Below are 16,236 nucleotides of genomic sequence, written 5' to 3'. Positions count from 1 at the left end.
GGAAGACGGCACATGGAGACGGCGAATGAACCATGAGCTGCATCAGCTGTTGGGGGAGCCGCCCATCTGTCATACCGCGAAAATCGGACGACTACGGTGGGCCGGGCACGTAGCCAGAATGTCGGACAATAGCCCGGTGAAAATGGTTCTCAATTGCAATCCGACCGGTACAAGAAGACGTGGCGCGCAGCGAGCACGATGGATCGACCAGGTGGAAGACGATTTGCGGACCCTTCGCAGACTGCGTGGCTGGCGACGCGCGGCCATGGACCGAGTGGAATGGAGGAATCTTTTGTATACGGCACAGGCCACTTCGGCCTTAATCTGTTTATAAAAAAAAACAAGTTGAGTTTTACCTTTTCAACCTTCAAATCCATACAAAGTGCGTCCCTGCCGCTTCAGAGTATAGACGACATTCATTGCGGTTTTGCGCTTGGCGTGTTCAGTGTAGATCACTGCATCTCGGATGACATTTTCCTGCACACCATCAGCATTCGTAGATTAAATGGGAGATGCATTTTACACCACCACGACGAGCCAGACGCCGAATGGCGGATTTGGTGATTCCCTGGTTTTTATCACGAAGAACTTTGCGATGACGCTCGGTACGGGAACACAAACATGATACCGCTCATTGTACCGTCCGGACGAGCATGTTGCTCGTGTGGTAAGCGAGTACCCACTGATACAAAACAAGCTCGCGTGACCTGTGTATATAACATTCCCGTATGTAATGAAATGCTTACATGCTCCTTTTTGACGGCTCTGCGTGAGATATGCTTGTAAATTGCGCATTTTCCTCGCTGTTTTCGAAGGATTTTCTAAAAATCCTGTTTTTGGTTTATTTATAGTAGTCGCACTAATTCCGAAATTTAATACGAAATACATGCACGAATTTCCGATCAGATATTGCAAAAATATTGCGATTTCGATCAGTAGAACGGAAGATATTCGCATTTCAAACCTGGGAAAATTTCTCAACTGAATTTTTTGAAACGGGACCCCATATTGAAACGTTAGAAGTATTCTACTTCAAAAAAATGTTGCGAATTTTAGCTTAAAATAATTTGAAATTATTGCCAACTGTTTTCCCAAAAAATTGTATTAATGATAAACAAACTCTTAAAACTAAATTTAGCATATCCCAATCTAAAGGAAAATAAAAACTCGCTATTACTCTTGCTCAAATCTGAGATTTATTTGCTTTATAAAAAATAGACACTTTACGAAGCTTCGTAAAAATCAAGTGAATTCAAATTTCGGTTTTTTGTAGTTTTTGTGCCCAAAAACCGAAAAATATACTCATAAAGTATAACAGATCTGTATTTTATAAGTTTAGAATAAAAATCAATTCAAATTAAAATGATTCGGTAGACTATTCTGGTTTAATAATTTGCGTACTGAAATAAATCATAATTTAGGGTTTAACCCAAATTGCTCTCCAGGGAGAAACAGTCCATGAAACAGAAAATGCAAACTTATTCTTTGAAATGATTTTGGTGGCCCTGAAAAGGGCCTTTTTTATAATGATACAAATTGAGTTGGTCGACAATGACTGGGCAGTGCGTAAGCCTCTCGTACCTGAAGGTATAAAATAGACCCCACTTGCGGTCCTTAGCTTCCTGCCCAGTAACTCCTAGCCCTGGCCTCCTCGTGGCGTCGACTGGGATACGAGTAACCTTAGTGAAGATCGGGTAACCAACCCCGGTGGGAACTTTGGTCGTATGCTGGCAGGGAAGGGGGGGTTACCCTTCTTCGGAAGGTGTAAACCTGTCCTGGTGCCCAGGTGGGACCTTAAGCAGTCCTGGCACGATGGCCCACCGGCGAGACAGGTGGTTGGCGTAGGCCCTATAAGCCACCCCTTAAAAAAACCCACATAACGAACAATACAGAAGAGAATACGACCCAGAACAATCGGCAACGACCCAGGCGACGAATAAAGGATCACGATTGGAAACTCGGAACATGGAACTGCAGATCGCTCGGCTTCGCAGGATGTGACAGGATAATCTACGACGAGCTACACCCCCGCAACTTCGATATCGTGGCGCTGCAGGAACTTTGCTGGACGGGACAGAAGGTGTGGAAAAGCGGGCATCGAGCGGCTACCTTCTACCAGAGCTGTGGTACAACCAACGAGCTGGGAACCGGCTTCATAGTGCTGGGCAAGATGCGCCAACGTGTGATCGGGTGGCAGCCGATCAACGCAAGGATGTGCAAGTTGAGGATCAAAGGCCGTTTCTTCAACTACAGCATCATCAACGTGCACTGCCCACACGAAGGGAGACCCGACGACGAGAAAGAAGCGTTCTACATGCAGCTGGAGCAGACATACGACGGTTGCCCTCTGCGAGACGTGAAAATTGTCATCGGCGACATGAACGCACAGGTAGGAAGGGAGGCAATGTACAGACCGGTGATCGGGCCTAACAGCCTGCATTCCGTATCAAATGACAACGGCCAACGATGTGTGAACTTCGCAGCCTCCCGTGGAATGGTAGTCCGAAGCACCTTCTTCCCTCGCAAAGATATCCACAAAGTCACCTGGAGATCACCGGACCAAGTAACAAAAAATCAAATCGACCACGTTCTAATCGACGGTAGATTCTTCTCGGACATCACAAACGTCCGCACTTATCGCAGTGCGAATATAGATTCGGACCACCACCTGGTTGCAGTATGCTTGCGCTCAAAACTTTCGACAGTGCATAGCTCTCGTCGAAGCCGAACGCCGCGGCTAAACATCGAGCGGCTACAAGATGGCAGAGTGGCTCAAGAATACGCGCAGCAGTTGGAAGTGGCACTACCAACGGAAGAGCAGCTAGGCGCAGTTGCCCTTGAAGATGGCTGGAGAGATATCCGATCCGCCATAGGTAGCACCGCAGCCACTGCACTAGGTACGGTGGGCCCGGACCGAAGAAGCGACTGGTACGACGGCGAATGCGAGCAGTTAGTCGAAGAGAAGAATGCAGCATGGGCGAGAATGCTGCAACACCGCACGAGGGCGAACGAGGCGCGATATAAACAGGCACGGAACAGGCAGAACTCGGTTTTCCGGACCAAAAAGCGCCAGCAGGAAGACCGAGATCGCGAAGCGATGGAGCAGCTGTACCGCGCTAAAGACACACGGAAATTCTACGAGAAGTTGAACCGCTCGCGCAGGGGCCACGTACCACAGGCCGACATGAGCAGAGATACAAACGGGAATCTTCTCACGGACCAGTGTGAGGTGATCCAGAGGTGGCGGCAGCACTACGAAGAACACCTGAATGGCGATGCAGCAGACGACGAGGATGGCACGGTAACGCACCTGGGAGCACGCGCGGAAGACATTACACTACCGGCTCCGGATCTCCAAGAAATCCAGGAGGAGATTAGCCGGCTCAAAAATAATAAAGCCGCTGGGGTTGACCAAATATCAAGCGAGCTACTAAAACACGGTGGCGAGCCACTGGCTAAAGCGCTGTACTGGGTGATTACCAAGATTTGGGAGGAGGAGATTTTACCGGAGGAGTGGATGGAAGGTGTCGTGTGTCCTATCTACAAAAAGGGCGACAAGCTGGATTGCTGTAATTACCGAGCAATCACCCTGCTGAACGCCGCCTACAAGGTACTCTCCCAAATACTATGCCGTCGACTATCACCAATTGCAAGAGAGTTCGTGGGGCAGTACCAGGCGGGTTTCATGAGCGAACGATCTACCACGGACCAGGTGTTCGCTCTTCGTCAAGTACTGCAGAAATGCAGCGAGTACAATGTGCCCACACATCATTTGTTCATCGACTTCAAAGCCGCATACGACACTATCGATCGAGATCAGCTATGGCAGATTATGCACGAGTACGGATTCCCGGACAAACTGACGCGATTAGTGAAGGCGACGATGGATCGGGTGATGTGCGTAGTACGTGTCTCAGGGACGCTCTCGAGTCCCTTCGAATCACGCAGAGGGTTACGGCAAGGTGATGGTCTCTCGTGTCTGTTATTCAACATCGCGCTGGAAGGTGTAATAAGAAGAGCAGGGATCGACACGAGTGGTACGATTTTTACAAAGTCCGTTCAGCTACTTGGCTTCGCCGATGACGTTGATATTATTGCACGAAACTTTGAGAAGATGGAGGAAGCCTACATCAGACTAAAAAGAGAAGCCAAGCGCGTCGGACTTGCCATCAACACGTCGAAAACAAAGTACATGATAGGAAGAGGTTCACGAGAAGAGAATGAGAACCGCCCGCTTCGAGTTTGCATCGGTGGCGACGAAATCGAGGTGGTTGAAGAGTTCGTGTACTTGGGCTCACTGGTGACTACCGACAATGATACCAGCAGAGAGATTCGTAGACGCATCGTGGCAGGAAATCGTGCTTACTTTGGCCTCCGCAAGACACTTCGGTCGAACAGAATTCGCCGTCGTACGAAGTTGACCATCTACAAGACGCTGATTAGACCGGTAGTTCTCTACGGGCACGAGACCTGGACCATGCTCATGGAGGACCAACGCGCACTTGGTGTCTTCGAACGGAAAGTGCTGCGTACCATCTACGGTGGAGTGCAGATGGAAGACGGCACATGGAGACGGCGAATGAACCATGAGCTGCATCAGCTGTTGGGGGAGCCGCCCATCTGTCATACCGCGAAAATCGGACGACTACGGTGGGCCGGGCACGTAGCCAGAATGTCGGACAATAGCCCGGTGAAAATGGTTCTCAATTGCAATCCGACCGGTACAAGAAGACGTGGCGCGCAGCGAGCACGATGGATCGACCAGGTGGAAGACGATTTGCGGACCCTTCGCAGACTGCGTGGCTGGCGACGCGCGGCCATGGACCGAGTGGAATGGAGGAATCTTTTGTATACGGCACAGGCCACTTCGGCCTTAATCTGTTTATATAAAAAAAACCAGTTGAGTTTTACCTTTTCAACCTTCAAATCCATACAAAGTGCGTCCCTGCCGCTTCAGAGTATAGACGACATTCATTGCGGTTTTGCGCTTGGCGTGTTCAGTGTAGATCACTGCATCTCGGATGACATTTTCCTGCACACCATCAGCATTCGTAGATTAAATGGGAGATGCATTTTACACCACCACGACGAGCCAGACGCCGAATGGCGGATTTGGTGATTCCCTGGTTTTTATCACGAAGAACTTTGCGATGACGCTCGGTACGGGAACACAAACATGATACCGCTCATTGTACCGTCCGGACGAGCATGTTGCTCGTGTGGTAAGCGAGTACCCACTGATACAAAACAAGCTCGCGTGACCTGTGTATATAACATTCCCGTATGTAATGAAATGCTTACATGCTCCTTTTTGACGGCTCTGCGTGAGATATGCTTGTAAATTGCGCATTTTCCTCGCTGTTTTCGAAGGATTTTCTAAAAATCCTGTTTTTGGTTTATTTATAGTAGTCGCACTAATTCCGAAATTTAATACGAAATACATGCACGAATTTCCGATCAGATATTGCAAAAATATTGCGATTTCGATCAGTAGAACGGAAGATATTCGCATTTCAAACCTGGGAAAATTTCTCAACTGAATTTTTTGAAACGGGACCCCATATTGAAACGTTAGAAGTATTCTACTTCAAAAAAATGTTGCGAATTTTAGCTTAAAATAATTTGAAATTATTGCCAACTGTTTTCCCAAAAAATTGTATTAATGATAAACAAACTCTTAAAACTAAATTTAGCATATCCCAATCTAAAGGAAAATAAAAACTCGCTATTACTCTTGCTCAAATCTGAGATTTATTTGCTTTATAAAAAATAGACACTTTACGAAGCTTCGTAAAAATCAAGTGAATTCAAATTTCGGTTTTTTGTAGTTTTTGTGCCCAAAAACCGAAAAATATACTCATAAAGTATAACAGATCTGTATTTTATAAGTTTAGAATAAAAATCAATTCAAATTAAAATGATTCGGTAGACTATTCTGGTTTAATAATTTGCGTACTGAAATAAATCATAATTTAGGGTTTAACCCAAATTGCTCTCCAGGGAGAAACAGTCCATGAAACAGAAAATGCAAACTTATTCTTTGAAATGATTTTGGTGGCCCTGAAAAGGGCCTTTTTTATAATGATACAAATTGAGTTGGTCGACAATGACTGGGCAGTGCGTAAGCCTCTCGTACCTGAAGGTATAAAATAGACCCCACTTGCGGTCCTTAGCTTCCTGCCCAGTAACTCCTAGCCCTGGCCTCCTCGTGGCGTCGACTGGGATACGAGTAACCTTAGTGAAGATCGGGTAACCAACCCCGGTGGGAACTTTGGTCGTATGCTGGCAGGGAAGGGGGGGTTACCCTTCTTCGGAAGGTGTAAACCTGTCCTGGTGCCCAGGTGGGACCTTAAGCAGTCCTGGCACGATGGCCCACCGGCGAGACAGGTGGTTGGCGTAGGCCCTATAAGCCACCCCTTAAAAAAACCCACATAACGAACAATACAGAAGAGAATACGACCCAGAACAATCGGCAACGACCCAGGCGACGAATAAAGGATCACGATTGGAAACTCGGAACATGGAACTGCAGATCGCTCGGCTTCGCAGGATGTGACAGGATAATCTACGACGAGCTACACCCCCGCAACTTCGATATCGTGGCGCTGCAGGAACTTTGCTGGACGGGACAGAAGGTGTGGAAAAGCGGGCATCGAGCGGCTACCTTCTACCAGAGCTGTGGTACAACCAACGAGCTGGGAACCGGCTTCATAGTGCTGGGCAAGATGCGCCAACGTGTGATCGGGTGGCAGCCGATCAACGCAAGGATGTGCAAGTTGAGGATCAAAGGCCGTTTCTTCAACTACAGCATCATCAACGTGCACTGCCCACACGAAGGGAGACCCGACGACGAGAAAGAAGCGTTCTACATGCAGCTGGAGCAGACATACGACGGTTGCCCTCTGCGAGACGTGAAAATTGTCATCGGCGACATGAACGCACAGGTAGGAAGGGAGGCAATGTACAGACCGGTGATCGGGCCTAACAGCCTGCATTCCGTATCAAATGACAACGGCCAACGATGTGTGAACTTCGCAGCCTCCCGTGGAATGGTAGTCCGAAGCACCTTCTTCCCTCGCAAAGATATCCACAAAGTCACCTGGAGATCACCGGACCAAGTAACAAAAAATCAAATCGACCACGTTCTAATCGACGGTAGATTCTTCTCGGACATCACAAACGTCCGCACTTATCGCAGTGCGAATATAGATTCGGACCACCACCTGGTTGCAGTATGCTTGCGCTCAAAACTTTCGACAGTGCATAGCTCTCGTCGAAGCCGAACGCCGCGGCTAAACATCGAGCGGCTACAAGATGGCAGAGTGGCTCAAGAATACGCGCAGCAGTTGGAAGTGGCACTACCAACGGAAGAGCAGCTAGGCGCAGTTGCCCTTGAAGATGGCTGGAGAGATATCCGATCCGCCATAGGTAGCACCGCAGCCACTGCACTAGGTACGGTGGGCCCGGACCGAAGAAGCGACTGGTACGACGGCGAATGCGAGCAGTTAGTCGAAGAGAAGAATGCAGCATGGGCGAGAATGCTGCAACACCGCACGAGGGCGAACGAGGCGCGATATAAACAGGCACGGAACAGGCAGAACTCGGTTTTCCGGACCAAAAAGCGCCAGCAGGAAGACCGAGATCGCGAAGCGATGGAGCAGCTGTACCGCGCTAAAGACACACGGAAATTCTACGAGAAGTTGAACCGCTCGCGCAGGGGCCACGTACCACAGGCCGACATGAGCAGAGATACAAACGGGAATCTTCTCACGGACCAGTGTGAGGTGATCCAGAGGTGGCGGCAGCACTACGAAGAACACCTGAATGGCGATGCAGCAGACGACGAGGATGGCACGGTAACGCACCTGGGAGCACGCGCGGAAGACATTACACTACCGGCTCCGGATCTCCAAGAAATCCAGGAGGAGATTAGCCGGCTCAAAAATAATAAAGCCGCTGGGGTTGACCAAATATCAAGCGAGCTACTAAAACACGGTGGCGAGCCACTGGCTAAAGCGCTGTACTGGGTGATTACCAAGATTTGGGAGGAGGAGATTTTACCGGAGGAGTGGATGGAAGGTGTCGTGTGTCCTATCTACAAAAAGGGCGACAAGCTGGATTGCTGTAATTACCGAGCAATCACCCTGCTGAACGCCGCCTACAAGGTACTCTCCCAAATACTATGCCGTCGACTATCACCAATTGCAAGAGAGTTCGTGGGGCAGTACCAGGCGGGTTTCATGAGCGAACGATCTACCACGGACCAGGTGTTCGCTCTTCGTCAAGTACTGCAGAAATGCAGCGAGTACAATGTGCCCACACATCATTTGTTCATCGACTTCAAAGCCGCATACGACACTATCGATCGAGATCAGCTATGGCAGATTATGCACGAGTACGGATTCCCGGACAAACTGACGCGATTAGTGAAGGCGACGATGGATCGGGTGATGTGCGTAGTACGTGTCTCAGGGACGCTCTCGAGTCCCTTCGAATCACGCAGAGGGTTACGGCAAGGTGATGGTCTCTCGTGTCTGTTATTCAACATCGCGCTGGAAGGTGTAATAAGAAGAGCAGGGATCGACACGAGTGGTACGATTTTTACAAAGTCCGTTCAGCTACTTGGCTTCGCCGATGACGTTGATATTATTGCACGAAACTTTGAGAAGATGGAGGAAGCCTACATCAGACTAAAAAGAGAAGCCAAGCGCGTCGGACTTGCCATCAACACGTCGAAAACAAAGTACATGATAGGAAGAGGTTCACGAGAAGAGAATGAGAACCGCCCGCTTCGAGTTTGCATCGGTGGCGACGAAATCGAGGTGGTTGAAGAGTTCGTGTACTTGGGCTCACTGGTGACTACCGACAATGATACCAGCAGAGAGATTCGTAGACGCATCGTGGCAGGAAATCGTGCTTACTTTGGCCTCCGCAAGACACTTCGGTCGAACAGAATTCGCCGTCGTACGAAGTTGACCATCTACAAGACGCTGATTAGACCGGTAGTTCTCTACGGGCACGAGACCTGGACCATGCTCATGGAGGACCAACGCGCACTTGGTGTCTTCGAACGGAAAGTGCTGCGTACCATCTACGGTGGAGTGCAGATGGAAGACGGCACATGGAGACGGCGAATGAACCATGAGCTGCATCAGCTGTTGGGGGAGCCGCCCATCTGTCATACCGCGAAAATCGGACGACTACGGTGGGCCGGGCACGTAGCCAGAATGTCGGACAATAGCCCGGTGAAAATGGTTCTCAATTGCAATCCGACCGGTACAAGAAGACGTGGCGCGCAGCGAGCACGATGGATCGACCAGGTGGAAGACGATTTGCGGACCCTTCGCAGACTGCGTGGCTGGCGACGCGCGGCCATGGACCGAGTGGAATGGAGGAATCTTTTGTATACGGCACAGGCCACTTCGGCCTTAATCTGTTTATAAAAAAAAACAAGTTGAGTTTTACCTTTTCAACCTTCAAATCCATACAAAGTGCGTCCCTGCCGCTTCAGAGTATAGACGACATTCATTGCGGTTTTGCGCTTGGCGTGTTCAGTGTAGATCACTGCATCTCGGATGACATTTTCCTGCACACCATCAGCATTCGTAGATTAAATGGGAGATGCATTTTACACCACCACGACGAGCCAGACGCCGAATGGCGGATTTGGTGATTCCCTGGTTTTTATCACGAAGAACTTTGCGATGACGCTCGGTACGGGAACACAAACATGATACCGCTCATTGTACCGTCCGGACGAGCATGTTGCTCGTGTGGTAAGCGAGCACCCACTGATACAAAACAAGCTCGCGTGACCTGTGTATATAACATTCCCGTATGTAATGAAATGCTTACATGCTCCTTTTTGACGGCTCTGCGTGAGATATGCTTGCAAATTGCGCATTTTCCTTGCTGTTTTCGAAGGATTTTCTAAAAATCCTGTTTTTGGTTTATTTATAGTAGTCGCACTAATTCCGAAATTTAATACGAAATACATGCACGAATTTCCGATCAGATATTGCAAAAATATTGCGATTTCGATCAGTAGAACGGAAGATATTCGCATTTCAAACCTGGGAAAATTTCTCAACTGAATTTTTTGAAACGGGACCCCATATTGAAACGTTAGAAGTATTCTACTTCAAAAAAATGTTGCGAATTTTAGCCTAAAATAATTTGAAATTATTGCCAACTGTTTTCCCAAAAAATTGTATTAATAATAAACAAACTCTTAAAACTAAATTTAGCATATCCCAATCTAAAGGAAAATAAAAACTCGCTATTACTCTTGCTCAAATCTGAGATTTATTTGCTTTATAAAAAATAGACACTTTACGAAGCTTCGTAAAAATCAAGTGAATTCAAATTTCGGTTTTTTGTAGTTTTTGTGCCCAAAAACCGAAAAATATACTCATAAAGTATAACAGATCTGTATTTTATAAGTTTAGAATAAAAATCAATTCAAATTAAAATGATTCGGTAGACTATTCTGGTTTAATAAGCGATCTACGAAAAAAGTTTCGAGTGATCAAAGTCACCCCGATGATCAAAGTCACCCCGGTTTACGATACGCAAAGAGTGTGCAGAAATTGAAGCCAAAAAAGTACCTATCGAGCAAAATTAGAATCCAGCTTTGCTGCAGAGGTATTAGAGATGGATTCCAACTGTACTCGATAGGTAGACTTTTTTTGACTTCACTCTTTGCGCAACTGTTCTCTATAAACTGTTGTGTATGGTGCTCTCAGTCGCATGACGTGAGTGTGTAATAATTGCAATAAATGTTGCCATTTTAAATGCAAAACAGTATATGGCAACGCGGTAGTAAAAGTGAAGAAGAAACCTTATTTTTGTTCAGTTAGATGTACTCAGATGCATAGAAATCTCAACGACAACGATAATAACAAGGACAAATTGATGTAGGACTTTAAACCTATCGCGCTGTCCTTACGTGAAATCCGACAGGAGTCGGCGCATACACGACTTTCACTGGACCACGGTATCAAGGCCATCGCTGAAACAAATCACAACATTGAGCAGTTCCTGGAATTTCTCTCAAGCAGTTTTCAAGGAGGACTTAGGCGACCTGAAAGCAGAAAATGCTACAATAAGAAAAGACCTTGCAGAATGGAAGAGGTGGATTTAGATTGACTAAATAAAGCATCAACAGCGGGAAATGATGTAGTCTTGAGACTTCTGATTGACGGTGAAAACCTGAAGGAATTAATTATCAAGCTGAAATGCTGTCGGTTACAAGATCGAAGCAGATGTCAACAAAAGATTGCGCTTGCAAATCAAGAATATCAGTGGAACAGCAGCCCCTATCTTAGAAACATTCAGGGCAGGAGACGTTGAAGAACAACTGATTCAGCACAATCAAGCTCATGGTGTGCATTTGCATCTGAAATCTGTGAAAGCGTTACTGGGCAGCGGAAACGTGTAGTTCGGGATGAGCTAACTTCTTTCGGTATAGAGCTACTCAAGAGCGTCAAGGACGTTCAAACTGCGTTGGGCAACAAATGCAAGCCAGGGAAGGATGGGAATATACTGGTTAGGCGTTGCGATGGAGCAAAGGTCGATCGCCAGTAAGTAATAATTGCACAACTTACCAAAAACTGTGTAAAAACGAGCACTTAATAATTACGCTTTGAGCACTTGCTCACCACAAGAACCCACACCGAAACGCGTAAAAGCAAAAAACAATAAGTGTGTTTCTATTCAATGTCAATGTGATTTATTTTCTGTAACAATGATAGCATAGCAAAAACTACCGCACTCATTATGGGTAGCTGATACAATAACAACTTTTTGTATAATAGTTGAAAGTGTCGTTGAAGAACAACACGTGGCCTTTTTTTGATCTCAGGGTCGGCTACCGTTCTCGGAAGGACTCACTGTACTTACCGCTTCTAAATAATATTCCATCAAAGCGAACCAATACAAAATCCATCCAACAAAAAAAGGATCTTATGGGAACTAAAAGAACTGGTATACAAGTTTACAATTTATTTTTAAACATATTTTTAGCCGCCTAATGATGAACGTGGAGGCCGTTTGCTGATCCGACATGTGGGTGGGGGAGAGGAGGCATTAAATGTACCTGAGCCCGTTTGGCGTGCCGTCGTTGCGGTGGATGCTGCTTAGTGAACGACGCGGTGATTTTAGCGTCAACACCAGTGTAGCACCGGTGCTTCAAGCGAGGGTAAAAAAGGTGCGTTTGGCATTGTAGGTAACTACAGCACGCGTTCTGCTGGTTACCGTACCTGAGTGTTTTCGTGGATCTCGGAACGAATCTCGTGGTTTGGTGGCTTCGCGATGGAGCGGCGTATCGTCGTCTGAGCCAGGAACGATTCTGGGAGACCGCACTATAGCTCTACGTGGACTTGGATAAACGTAAATGGTTTGATGATTACTTCGATTGGACTGTGCGTATCTGGTCTACACTGTTGCAGGGTCGAAGCTTCGTGGGTGTTAAACCTTTTTCACCTTTACCGTCTTAGAGCTTAAAATGCCGCTCTTACTCGCTTTAACTCACTTTCCTCACTAATCATCGTTTCCCAGCAGCCCTTCGATTTCCAATTCCTCTTATTCTCTCTCTCTCTCTCTCTCTCTCTCTCTCTCTCGTTCTCCTTACCTTTCTCTCTCACTTCCTAAGCTTCCCCGGAAACAAAGGTTTTGCGGCCGAATTACTGGTACCTGATTCAATTTCACTGCGGTGTCAATCTGTCATACAGCAACAAATTTTGTGTTAGTGTATTTTGCGTTTAACAGGTCGCATTCGTTTAATGCGGACTATTTTGCCATCTTTTGCCGTTGCGGTATTTCCATTATATTATTAGCTTCGGGTTGGAAACGGTTGCGGGATCATAGGTCCAGAGGGGAACATGTCTTAAGCCCCAACTCCTGGTCTGTACGTTCCGAGGTGGGTACAAAAGACCTCTTTTCCGTCCTCGAGCAAGGATAACAGAATCCCCATATTTTCTACAAATTTTTTATATGCTAATTATCGACGCCTAATTAAGGGATTTTATTGAGTACACCATGGGCGACAAATCGATTTTTTTGGTCGAAAATCCAGAACTTAGAAACCATTAGTGCTATACTTTCAGTGTCTTTGGAACAAATTCTCTACAAAAAGTGCTCTTCATTTTGGGAAAAACTGAATTAGGGTGGCCCTTACGATTTTTAAAATTAAAAAATAAATCTCCTGAATGAAAAAAGATAGGAGAATACAATTTTCTAAAAAATGTAGATAAATGAATTTTGAGTAACTTTGTTGAAAATGTCGAAACTCTATCTTCAATGAATTCAGAGAATCAACAAATGGAGCTTGGGAGTAGCTATCCATTCTCAATGTGCACGTTTCGAGAGTTCCACACTGAGCAAAAAAGTATAGTATATCGTCGCTGTTGTGCTATCTTATGACAAGCGCCATTTTGTACATTTTGAGAAAAACGATTTTTAAAGTTTGAGATGAAATATCTTGAAACTTATAAATGGTATAAACAATTCAAAGAAGACAAATGATGCTTCTATCTACTCTGCATTAATCTCTCAAATATTACGAAAATCGGTTAACTACATTGCGAGTTTTCTTTAAAAATGTAAACAAAAGTCGGTCTCACACGTGTCATAGGTGTGTATTGATGACAAAATTTGTATGGCATGTCATAATCGTGCATGGAAAATTTTCCATAGAAAAAAAGATGGGTGGGTAATGTCTGCGACATAACCGGAGAGATGTAGAATACATAAGGAACACGTTCTTCAAATATGTTGATACTCATTGGAATTTTCGGACAAAAGGTGATTTGGGCGAGGAATATTTCAAATTATTCTTTACAAAAATGATGGTGGTCCTGAAAAGGACCGTTTTTGTTGGCGTTGTTGGCCTTGGTGAGGGAGATGGCTAACGATGAAATGAATTGTTAGCATGAGGAAGTCGCATAGTACTGGCCAATGGCAGAACAGATAATAATTGATTCCTGAAAATCAATTTTTCTTTATTCATGTAAATTATACATACTTACAAATCTAATAGAATATTCCTGGTCATATTCCTGAATCATTAGTGCGAACATTGTGTAATTTGGTTAAGTACAATGAAAGTTACAAACTTTCCAAACTCGACCTTCTGTTCGTTCCGAAATATTGAAATGGGGTGTCTATATTAAACCGTTAGTCGTGGTCACAATAAAAAAAAGATGGGTGGGTAATGTCTGTGACATAACTGGAGCGTCGTGACTTCAATTCGAGACGTTAATTTAAATCTAATAATTTGCAACAGTATTCACGTTTGAATGGGAAATTTTTAAATAATTCTCTATGGTAATAATGGTGGTTCTGAAAAGAACCTTTGGTTTCGGCGTTGGTGTTGATGGTGATGCGCTGGATCGTTGGATATATTTGGCATGATAGTTACGTGCCTGGCGAACTGTTTTGTAGCCTCGAACAAAACAACAAGACTGGCTTCTTCGGGTACCATTACGGCTGAACTTTATAAGCTTAGTTCGACTTTCAAATCCTGCACAATCTCACGAATCAGACGCTGGTAGGGCCATTTTGTTTGCTACTAGCACGGAGCTGCACAAATAAAATCATTTAATGCAGTTAGTTCATGGAGACTGCCAAAAAGCTCGAATAGAAGCATGCGACTTCAACGTTTCTCTTAAACACATGCAATTGAAGCAACACTGATCACTAGAGGGATGGTGAGGGAACACGCACATTCGTTCTGGTTATACTGATAATAGCAGCAGAAAGGAATGAAAAAGCAGTGCACGAAACAAGCGAGAGGATAATTTGAATTTTTGTTCCGTGTGCAAGCTACTTCTTTCCACACAACGTATTATGTTGCTTGTTGAAAATTTGTTACACACCTTAAAATGAAAGTTTCAGTTGAACTCTCACTAGAACACAATTGATTGGTCCTGAAAAGAACCGTTGCTTTTATTGTAATTTACGCCCACTCCCAGCGGACACTGTGAGCCAGTTTGATTTCTTTTGCGAGAAAGTTACGTACTTGGCGCACTATTTTGTATCCTCAAACAAACCGACCAAGTAGGCATCACTGGCTTCATTACGGCTGAGTTTTGTAAGCGTAGCTCGACTTTGAAGTAATACAGAACATTACGAACCAGACGCTGGAATGTTAGCCAGCGGATTAGTTGCTCTGTTGCGTTGGGGCGAAATACTGGCATGGCGACAGTTCCTGATCGGTAGTTGGTTGCGATGGGCCACCAGTAGCTGGGGCACTTTTTCGGACCGTCATCATTGCCAACTGCTTTCCTCCGGTGGACTGGCTGCTTGCTAGTGCTTGAACGAATACGAATGATGAAAAAAACCGACCGACCAATATTCATATATGAACGAGAAAGCACTACTATCGCTCTCTCACTCGTTTTCGTGCTATTCTTGTGCCTTTCCTTTCCGTTCGGCTACCAATACTAGCATAACCAAAACGAATATTCTGTCTTTCCATCGCCTTCAATCTAGTGGCCAGTGCTAGCAAACTTGCATGTTCAGTTTTTCAATAACAACATTCCAACAATATTTTCAAAGAATGTTGCAGATTTGAAAAGAAGGAAGGAAAAGATTTTCACAAATTTAAATTCTTTTGTGTTATTTGTTAGCGCTGATAAAGGCTATTTAGTTTACTACTAGCAAGGAGCTGCACAAACAAATCGATTTATGCAGTTAATCAACGGAGGCTGCCAAATAGTTCGAATAAAAGCATGCGACTAGTGTACTTTGCACGTTCTATATTTTATCACTACTAGAGTGGATCAATAAAATAATTCAAATTGTAATAGCGACATGCAATTGTGGCAACACTGGCCATGGGATGGTGGGAGAATACGCACATTCGTTTTGGTTATGATGGTATACACCATAAAATGTAAATTTCAGTTTAACTCTTATTAGAACACAACTAATTGGTCCTGAAAAGAACCTTTTTTTGTTTTATTGCGGGAGCATAATTCAGACGCAGTCCTCGCGGACACTGTGAGCCAGTTTAATGTATTTGGCCTGAAAGTTATGCGCTTGGCGCACTATTTTGCATCCTCGAACAAACCGACCAAGTAGGCATCGTTGGCTTCTCGGGGCATCATTACGACTGAGCTTTGTAAGCGTAGCTCGACTTTGCAGTCTTGCACAATCTCTCGACCCAGACGCTCGAGCGATAGCCTACAGATTAGTTGCTCTGTTGCCCTTTAGTTGGGGCGAAATTCTTGCAGG

The 16,236-nt window shown here is 45.4% G+C and overlaps 2 protein-coding genes across 2 annotated transcripts; both read left to right on the top strand.

Annotated features, from left to right (window-relative positions):
• The first annotated feature begins 1,605 nt into the window (after positions 1-1,605).
• Positions 1,606-4,904, top strand: LOC131687541 (craniofacial development protein 2-like). Its single transcript, XM_058971634.1, has 2 exons — positions 1,606-2,697; positions 4,901-4,904. Exons 1-2 carry the CDS (start codon positions 2,171-2,173, stop codon positions 4,902-4,904), a joined length of 531 nt encoding a protein of 176 aa, XP_058827617.1. The 5' UTR covers positions 1,606-2,170.
• A 1,247-nt stretch (positions 4,905-6,151) lies between these two features.
• On the top strand, positions 6,152-12,058 carry LOC131687540 (craniofacial development protein 2-like). The gene is made up of 2 exons (XM_058971632.1): positions 6,152-7,552; positions 12,025-12,058. The coding sequence occupies exons 1-2, from the start codon at positions 6,726-6,728 to the stop codon at positions 12,056-12,058; spliced, it is 861 nt and encodes a 286-aa protein (XP_058827615.1). The 5' UTR covers positions 6,152-6,725.
• The last annotated feature ends 4,178 nt before the right edge of the window (positions 12,059-16,236 follow it).

The sequence above is a fragment of the Topomyia yanbarensis genome, chromosome 3, assembly GCF_030247195.1.
Source record: "Topomyia yanbarensis strain Yona2022 chromosome 3, ASM3024719v1, whole genome shotgun sequence".
NCBI classification, from domain to species: Eukaryota; Metazoa; Arthropoda; class Insecta; order Diptera; family Culicidae; genus Topomyia; species Topomyia yanbarensis.
Note: the sequence above shows the minus strand (reverse complement) of the source record. Positions and strands in the feature narration are given on the sequence as shown.

Coding starts and splice junctions, on each gene's coding strand:
- LOC131687541 (XM_058971634.1), top strand. CDS start 2,171: ATGCGCCAACGTGTGATCGGGTGGCAGCCGATCAACGCAAGGATGTGC.
- LOC131687540 (XM_058971632.1), top strand. CDS start 6,726: ATGCGCCAACGTGTGATCGGGTGGCAGCCGATCAACGCAAGGATGTGC. Junction 7,553..12,024: donor GCGAGAATGCTGCAACACCG/CACGAGGGCGAA, acceptor ACATATTTTTAG/CCGCCTAATGATGAACGTGG.